We start from the raw sequence: 9,341 nt of genomic DNA on the forward strand, positions 1-9,341 counted from the left end.
CAGGCTCAAGAGGTGCGCCAAATAGCGTACGATTCGTACGGTACGAATGTTAGTGTTAATGATTACACATATGCTCATAGTCCGAGAAAGTCTTCCAGGGAGGTGGAAGGAGACTCGTAAGGCTCTTGCCAACTCTGCTTTCCCGAGTCGGGAAATCCCGACCGTTGCTGGCTCTGATGATTGCTCTAACCCTTAGAGTCTAAGGTCCAAGCTTGGAGAATGAATTCGCTCAGGTTGGTTTCCGAGAGGCCACGAAAGGCCGCTAGGACGGACGAGAAGCACGACGTCCGGGAGGAGCTCGCGTTGTTAAGTTCTCCGAACGAGGACTCTCAGTCTCGCTACCACGAATATCTGTTCAACAGATATTCGTAGGCAGATTTTGTTGATTCTCTGGAATGTTGCTCGACATCACTTGAACCGGGGTTCCAAGTAGCCATTTACTACCGATCCGCTTCTCTGGCAGAAACGCGAACCAAGAACCGACTAACCTCGTGTTCGAAAGTTACACATAGAATAAATGTGAAGCATTGATGTATAACACATTAAGCATGCAAGGCGAACTCGATAAGACTTCAAGTTACGAACCCTGTTCACCCAGTGACTCGGTAGGCCAACAGACTGACCGAGGGGCCTCGCTCCGTGGGCAGTTGCGAGTCCACTGGACTCGCATGATAGTGGACACTTGGATATCCTTATCCACCTTAAGATATGCCTTGATACGATACATTGCTACGGTAGGGGCGGCTATGCCACCTTAAGATATGCCTTGATACGATACATTGCTACGGTAGGGGCGGCTATGCCACCTTAAGATATGCCTTGATACGATACATTCCTACAGTAGGGGCGGCTATGCCACCTTAAGATATGCCTTGATACGATACATTACTACAGTAGGGGCGGCTATGCCACCTTAAGATATGCCTTGATACGATACATTACTACAGTAGGGGCGGCTATGCCACCTTAAGATATGCCTTGATACGATACGTTACTACAGTAGGGGCGGCTATGCCACCTTAAGATATGCCTTGATCGGATACATTACTACGGTAGGGGCGGCTATGCCACCTTAAGATATGCCTTGATACGATACATTACTTCGGTAGGGGCGGCTATGCCACCTTAAGATATGCCTTGATACGATACATTACTTCGGTAGGGGCGGCTATGCCACCTTAAGATATGCCTTGATACGATACATTACTTCGGTAGGGGCGGCTATGCCACCTTAAGATATGCCTTGATACGATGCATTACTACGCTAGGGGCGGCTATGCCACCTTAAGATATGCCTTGATACGATACATTACTACGCTAGGGGCGGCTATGCCACCTTAAGATATGCCTTGATACGATACATTACTTCGGGTAGGGGCGGCTATGCCACCTTAAGATATGCCTTGATACGATACGTTACTACAGTAGGGGCGGCTATGCCACCTTAAGATATGCCTTGATACGATACATTACTTCGGGTAGGGGCGGCTATGCCACCTTAAGATATGCCTTGATACGATACATTACTTCGGGTAGGGGCGGCTATGCCACCTTAAGATATGCCTTGATACGATACATTACTTCGGGTAGGGGCGGCTATGCCACCTTAAGATATGCCTTGATACGATACGTTACTACAGTAGGGGCGGCTATATACTGTTGTGTATTCAAAATAACATTTTTATACACTATTTGACGTGTGTTCAATATTAATGTGTGTTATATGGTGACACCATAATGGTGTGTTCAATATTGGTGCGTGTTATATGGTGACACCATAATGGTGTGTTCGATATTATCCCCATATATGGCATCTTTATAACAATTTACCCCACTTACTCCATAGTGGAATCTTCACTGCTGCGGTTCCTCTGCTAAACGGTTACGCTCAATAGCGAACACACCATCCACAAGAGGCAGAAGAACAATCCCTTGCTTCACCTGTCATCAGGTTTCCAATCTTAAGCTTCGCGAGAAGATGCGCTGCAAAACACAAATATCGATTAGTATGGCGCAAGCGTATGGCAACAGCACGTACGCGCAAGTTGAATTGAGGCTATTGTTCGTTGGTGGTTCATTAATTGACTCGATTGAGCTCAGTGCCATTCAGCATCAACCTTCTTTTCCCTCTTGTCCATGATGATCTCTCGAGTTGCCGTCCAGTATGCTCCCGTGGTTGCTACTCGAGCCGTAGCTGCCAGGTCGTTGGGTGAGTATCCTTGGCTTTACTCTCCACTTCACATAAGCTTCCTTTTAGGTCTAATGCGGATGTCCTCGGTGGCGTTCTCGAGTCCTGCATGTGCCAAGTTGAACAAGTCTCTGGGGTCTGAACTCCAACATGAGAAAGAATCGTAAGAAAGATCACCATTACTTTTATGGAGTATTCTCATCAGTTACGAGCAACCCGCTATTTGCAAGCAATTCCTGGCCGATCAAACTTGGAAATTCGAAGAGGTTGAAGGTGATGTAAATATGAGCATCACCAGGCAGCTCCCGGGAGATAAGACCGCCGTCATTGAGTGGCAGCTAACCAGCCCTTTCAACGATGCTGGCTTCGATGGTATGGAAGGTAAGTCGTTGTTCTTGTTAGTGGACCTTCGATGTCGATTCATAGGTGAAGATCCCCAAGCTGAGGAGAACATGGAACCAGCTGAGGCTACTGATTTCACTGTGACTATCGAGAATAAGGCTGGACAGGGCCTCATCTTCTACTGCAGTAAGCACTCTGGAAATTCTCTTCCTGTGTAATGGCGTGTTCAGGTACAGCAGCTGGGGAAGGTCATCGTTATGTGATTGGAAACTGCAGGGCGTTTACTTCGGTTGCTGAAAAGGAATCAGCGTCGAGCTATAACGGTCCCGAGTTCGAGGATCTTGATGACAACATGCAAGAGGCTTTTGATGAGTATCTTGCCGAGGTTGGTCTCACTGATGGGGTGTGTGACTTTATTGATGCTACGGCTCTTGATAAGGAACAGAGGGAGTACATGAGGTGGCTGTCCCAATTGAAAGCCGTAGGCCATCGAATTCGGTTTGTTTGAGTTATTCGTTGTGGTTCAGGTTGTTGGTGGTAACTAGAAGAGATTAGTGTTTCTGAGAATGATATAGGTTTATTTCAGTGATTTAAAAAGTACGGTTGAGTTTTAAGTTAATTTAGGAAGCATGAATAGATCTTGTCAAAGCTGGATCAGCTCGGTGTTGGAGAGGAGGCTCTTACATGTGATTGGAAATGAAAGTTGTCGCAATGATTAAAGAAAATAGTTTTCGGACTAGTTTGAAGTTGACGTTTGTGTTGATTAGAATCGGCTAAGGAAGATATTTGGTAGACTTGTTTACTGAGCAAAAGCGATGATTTATAAATACAGTGGGAAGATATGCATATGATTAAGTGTGTTGGTGTTAATTTCAAGGATTTTTCGGAAATCATTGTTGGCTTCTGTAGAGTTATACCCGAATTCGTGTGTGAGATTCCGAGGTGGGGGGAGCGAGCATCAAGTTCAATAGAGTGAAAATTTCAGTATATTGTTAATTGAATTATATATATGGTAGAGTATAAGTTGTATATTAGATTCGACTATTATAAAATTACATTGAAAACTACTAAATATAGTATATTTATTACTAGTATGAAATGTATATCAAGTATACTTGCCCTCGATCAGTACAAATGTATTGAAATATTCAATATCGAAATTATTCTATGTTGGAGTTTCACAACCCGCTTTACGTGAAGTGGCGTAAAACTCGGCGAAAAACACGATATTCGCGGAGATAGTAGTTGTGAAATGTATTTTTCAATATTGTTTTTCATATCACTAGGGTGGTGAAACTCCAATGTTATATGTGAACTCCATGAAAATACTTCTGATCAGCTTGCCGGGTTCATCACTTTTCTATTGAGATGACTGATCCTCGTTTGAAGAGCATCCAAGCCGACCCTAGGAAGGAGTACATCGTAGAGGCGTGCATGGCCTTGCTTGGTATTGGTCAAAAGTATCGGAATATCTTCAGGTAGAGTGAGGAAGATACAAAAGAGGTCGGGTTGGTAAGATTCAAATTAGGTCCGATCCTGGGTCGAATGGCGAGTTGGAGAAATTTCTGGAAGATCTGAATTCTAAGGTCAGTTTGTTGGTCGTTGTGTGATTCCACCTGAATATCGTCATGAATTTAATTTTACCAAAATTTTGCGTAAAAATTTTCCAGAGTTGCGCAGTAGAAAATACACAGGATTCGATAAGATCAATCTCCCCATTTTTCCCAAAAAAATTACTGTAAAATTCACTTATGCGCAATAGAGCTCGGTGGGCGGCTACGTGTGTTGGTGGCAATCAGAGAATTCTGAGGAGATTATGTTGGTCTTTTGAGTAGCCATATGTGAATTCCTGAGCTCAGCTGAGGCAAGCAAACATATATATTCCAACGACACTGTTGAGTAACATTGAAAGGTCATTTTTCGTATCGGTATAGGAATTTACATTCTCTCGATAAGACTTCTTCTTTGCTCCTTGGCGGGTCTAATTTTTTCGGAAGTTTCTTATGAAAATTTAGATTTTTTTCCTGTAAATTTCGATTACTCGGTCCGAATGTTTTCGAGTTTTGGTAGTGAAAAATTATTTGTCAAGTCGATCGAACTCCCTCCTCTTCTTTTTTTCGTTGCGTCCCTTTGAAATATCTAGCGATTTTGGTTTTCGAATTTTCAGGTTCTTTTTGCCTCTGAGAATTCACTGGAGACCACCGGCGATTTCCGTAATGTGATTCTGTCTACCAAATTCGATGATCTGAAAGCTGCCACAGGAGGTATGTTATTGCCAAATCGATCACGTGATCGATTTGCTGTTCAACAGTTGTGATCGTATTCATCAAGATGGGTGTTGGTGAGATATCAGCGGATTCGATGAAGGCTCGAGTGATCACTACTACGTTGAAAGTTGACGATCCAGTGGAGGGGCTGGAGGGTGTTCTTAGGGAGGTTCATTCGAAGGTGGGCGTATCTTAGGTCGTTCTTGGAAAGATACGGATGAGGTCCACGAGGGTGTGATATACTTGCGCAAATTTTTGCTAGAAAAAAATTTCAGAAATTCCCGAATTTTTTCAGTTACTGGGTGACACCGAGGTTGGCGGAGCGATGTAAGGATTGTGTACAATTGTGAAATTTCCGGAAGTTTTGGTATTTTCAGCGAGAAGTTGATCGCCGGTTTGGAAGCAGGCTTAGTTCGTGAGTCGCAGAAGGGGCACAACTTTGGAGAGGATGAAATCGATCATGTAATCGATTTGGTTGAATACGTCGAGTCGTTGCTTGGTTTTAAAGACCGAGTAAAAAGTTTCAAAAACATTTTTTGCCGAAAATTATTTTTTTACTTGGCGTGCGTAGAGAAATCTATGTGGGGAAGGCGAGCGCAGTTTACTATGCGCATAACAGCACTCAAAAGTATGGGTTCATTGAGGAAAGTGGATGTGTAGATTAATGCGGCGAAGCGATGAGTTGGTGAAAACTGACAGATGGGGAGTATGTGCGCTGGTGTAGTAGATTATTTATTTATGTTTTATTAGGTTTATGGGAAATTAATAATATAAGGCTCATACCATAACTGATACCATGTTATTATAATATTTCGTATATAAACACCTAATAATATCTGTAATGATTAATTATATATAATTGAATAGTTGTGGTTTTGGGGAGTGATAGATAAATTGTGGTTTGCGATTTTTTGTATGATAAATTTGTGATGTTGGTTTTTTTATATGGGAATTCGCATTTTCCTATTGTCATCATCGTATGCAGTTGAGTAGGTTTTTCTACACAGTAGTTTTCTGTTAGATTATGATACCCTTTGACGAGGTCGCGTACTGGAAGCAACGCAAGGATGGCGGCCAAAGGGTGGGGAGGAGGAAACCGACGCGAGGGACGGTTTCGGCTCAGTTTTGCATGGAGGAGAAATTGTGCGAAATTCAGAATTTGTTTTTTAGAAGGGTTTCGTTTGTAGTTGAAGTTCTATGGTGGAAAATTGAAAAATAAGAGTGTTTATGTGAAGATGAATTTTCTCTGATTTGGAATTTGTTGATATCAGGTCTTGGAAATTGTCAAGGGGCTTTCAGAATGCCAAAAAATCGCGCCGACGATTTTTGAATATAAAAGGGAGAGAGGTGATAAACTGTGTTATAGCATGTGGTTTAGTTTTCGTGATGGAAATGTTAATTTCGTAGATTTAACGATAATATCGATGCTCTATCCTTGGTCTTGGGAAGTAGATTTTCATGTCTGGATTTTACAATACTTTCTTATGCGGTCTTACGACACCAGTGTTGGAGGAATGTATGTTTGTTTTTCTCAAGCTGGGTAGTTTCCTCATTGATTATAGGAGTTTACGTACGAATTCGGGTAGCAATTTTAGAAAGGAATTCTAAAGTGCCGTAGGATTTTCATATTTTCATCAACACATGTAGTTGGCAATGTGCATATTTTCTCACACAGTGTATATATATCGTTGAGTAGATCGTTTTATCGGTATTGTGATATGGTCATAATAGTAGTTTATAAAAATATGAGATATTAGTGTTTGGATTTTCATCGTGTGACTTGAATATTTCTGCAATATTTAAAACAAGCTCGATGACGTCGGCCTTGAATAGATTTTTGGAGTAGAAGTTGATTGCCATAAATTCAGTCGAAGTGGATGTCGTTATTCGCTGAATTTCCGAACTTATAGAATTTTGCAGTCTTGTTAGGATCAGCGTCTTCACGCTCTTTATCGGCTCTCTATGCGGAGGTGGAGGGGTTGGTGCCGCTCTTGGAGGGTATGTGTGTGGATGAGAATATGAAGCCTGGGTATCCGATCCAGAGGTTGAGGAGGTAAGATACGGATTAGGTTGGGTGGACGTAGTTGTTGCTGTATAGGTTGGTTTGGGCGGTATCGTATAAGATATGCGCGGAAGTGTCGTGGTGTTTGGGAGGAGAGGAGGGTATTTTTGGAGGAAAGGGTAGGAAGGCCTCTTCGGTGGCTGTTAGGGAAGCTCTTAAAGTGAGCTCGGGGGGGGGGGGGAATTTTGATTGGTTTTTGTATATTTCTACGCGAATGCGTATAATTAGCGAGGAAACTCCAGAGCTCAGTTGAGGAAGAAGAGCATGTATTCCTCTAACGCTGGTTGCGCTATCGAAGGGTTGTTGAATTTTAGTGGTGTAGGTGACCGAGAGGTGGTTGCAGAGTGTGCAAGAGGGGTCTCTGTTGGGTGAGTGTTCAATGGAGGTTACGAAAGAGGTAGGGTAGTCATGTTGTTGGTGAAACTTGTATGTGGCTGTGTGGTCTAGTGGTATGATTCTCGCTTAGGGTGCGAGAGGTCCCGAGTTCAATTCTCGGCACAGCCCTTTTCAGATTCTCGCTTCTCCTCTCCGTCTGGCGGACAGACTGCGCTGTGTTAACTCCCTACAACTCCAACAACAGCAACTGCGATCAATAGCCGCCGACCCGACGTCTCCCATCACCGTCGCGGAGGTTCAGTCTCTCACAGAAGAGCTCTCCGTTGTGGATATCCGAGGCCTCTTCGGAGTGAGTGATTACTCTGAAGCCCTCTGGGGGGAGTTTTTCGGTAAGTTCGCGCGGAGAGCGGAGCCTTTGGTGTTGAGGTTGAAGCCATTGATTGATGAACAGCTTGCTGTCCCTTGTGGTGACACGGCCACGCTCGTCGCTGGTGTCACCGCACGGTTTGGATCCATGATGGACTTTCCGATTCTGAGGGACAATCTGAAAAGTGAGAGGCAGACGATTTTGATGATGCTGCAAAGGGAGTTGGAGGAGCTAAAAGAGGCTCTCGGAAGGTCGAAGGGATACTTGGAGGAGTTGAGGGAGTTGGCGTTGATGAGGGGTAGAGTGGATTTGATAGCCTCTGGGGTGATGCCGACTTCGGGCTTCCTACGCGATTTGTCGGGAGCAGCTGAGATGGTAGCATCGTGTCGGGAAATGTATAGGTTGATGAAGAGCCGAAGGGATGCGCTTTTTGAGAAATGGTGTGCGGAGGTGACTCCTTCTTCCTCGTCGGTTTGGTTGGATGCATCGGCTGCGGTGATCGCAACGAATTCGGAGGGCGATCTTGAAGTTACTTTTAATAGTAGACTACTCCTTGCTACCCAAGAGGCTCGGGCGTTCACGAATGCAGGGTATAGGTTAACGAAGAATCTCTCGGCGGAGGTGGAGGCGGGGGAGAGATATTATCGGTATGCGGTGTCTTTGAGGGAAGTATGTATTTTCTATAATCAACTTTCATTGGATCTTCTACCATTTCAAAAACCAATGCTCTTGAGAGAGGCTCTCGCTTTTGAGGAGTTGTTGACGAAATCGAAGTTTTCCAGTTGGAAGGGTGTCGAACAACTTTGCATTTTTGTTGAGCGAGCTGAAGAGGGACGGAGAAAACTGAAGAAGTTGAATGACAATCTCAGGTCGACACATGAGCAGGTAGGTGGGTTGATGATGAAATCGATCATCTGGGCGTAGCGAGATTGCCGTGTTCAGATTTTAAGTGGAATTATCGGCCTTTGTGAGTTGTCGTTGCTACGGCAAGGGGAGCGTTGGAAATCGGTGTTGTCGGAGCTTCAGCGGAAGGTTGAAATTGCTGCTGAGATGGTCGGGGCTTCGGAGAAGGTGAATCGGAAAAGTTTGAATTTTTCCTCAAAATTCGTCAAATTTTTGTGATTTTTGAGGAAAATTATTAGATTATATTATTATGTTATTATATTTTAATTTTACTCGCTAGTTTTTTATGTGTTTTTTTGTGCGAAATTTTCGGCGGATATGATATTTTAGGATTCTTCGACTCTGTTGTGGCGAGCGCATTTAGACCGACAGTTGCAAGCCGTCGTTGAAGTACAGCTGATAAAAGGGCTTCAGACGTTTAGTAAAACGTTGCCGGATGTAATGGGTGAAAAATCACCAATTTCGGAGTTTTCCTCCCACTTTCAGATACGTGTTGATATTCTATCGAGCGGAAAGAGGGTAATTTTGAAACCGCCGATGGAAGAACTTCGGAAGGTTATAATCGATCACGTGATCAATTTGAACGAATTTTTTTGTTGTTAGAAATACTATCGCGAAGTTTTGAAATTTGTAGGACGAGTTGGTGGCATCAGAGGCTTTGGAGGAGTCCCCAGAATTTTCAAGAAAACTACGGAAGGTGATATTGTTTGCGCCGCACAGCGAAGAATATCTTTTAGTATCTTCCGGCGTGAGAGAGGCTTTAGTGTTGGCCTATTCTCAAGCGGAAGACCTATTTGATAGGGTCGAGAGGGAAAGAGGTGAAGTGGAGTGCTGAAGGGTAGAAGTGTCCTTACCGGGGATCGATCCGGCGACCTT

The 9,341-nt window shown here is 43.7% G+C and overlaps 2 protein-coding genes and 1 non-coding gene across 3 annotated transcripts; all 3 read left to right on the forward strand.

Moving 5' to 3' along the window:
• Nucleotides 1-2,136: 2,136 nt before the first annotated feature.
• Nucleotides 2,137-3,075, forward strand: Pmar_PMAR015446 (conserved hypothetical protein; the record flags this gene model as incomplete). The annotated part of the gene is made up of 6 exons (XM_002775175.1): nt 2,137-2,209; nt 2,258-2,351; nt 2,394-2,569; nt 2,651-2,716; nt 2,761-3,011; nt 3,058-3,075. The coding sequence occupies 6 exons, from the start codon at nt 2,137-2,139 to the stop codon at nt 3,073-3,075; spliced, it is 678 nt and encodes a 225-aa protein (XP_002775221.1).
• Nucleotides 3,076-3,898: 823 nt separating this feature from the next.
• On the forward strand, nt 3,899-5,563 carry Pmar_PMAR015447 (hypothetical protein; the record flags this gene model as incomplete). The annotated part of the gene is made up of 7 exons (XM_002775176.1): nt 3,899-4,008; nt 4,059-4,116; nt 4,698-4,794; nt 4,842-4,978; nt 5,093-5,124; nt 5,175-5,285; nt 5,548-5,563. 7 exons carry the CDS (start codon nt 3,899-3,901, stop codon nt 5,561-5,563), a joined length of 561 nt encoding a protein of 186 aa, XP_002775222.1.
• Nucleotides 5,564-7,291: 1,728 nt separating this feature from the next.
• Nucleotides 7,292-7,363, forward strand: Pmar_PMAR015449. The gene has a single exon. It is a non-coding gene; the product is annotated as a tRNA-Pro (tRNA).
• The last annotated feature ends 1,978 nt before the right edge of the window (nt 7,364-9,341 follow it).

The sequence above is a fragment of the Perkinsus marinus genome (assembly GCF_000006405.1).
Source record: "Perkinsus marinus ATCC 50983 genomic scaffold scf_1104296956402, whole genome shotgun sequence".
Classification (NCBI taxonomy): domain Eukaryota; phylum Perkinsozoa; order Perkinsida; family Perkinsidae; genus Perkinsus; species Perkinsus marinus.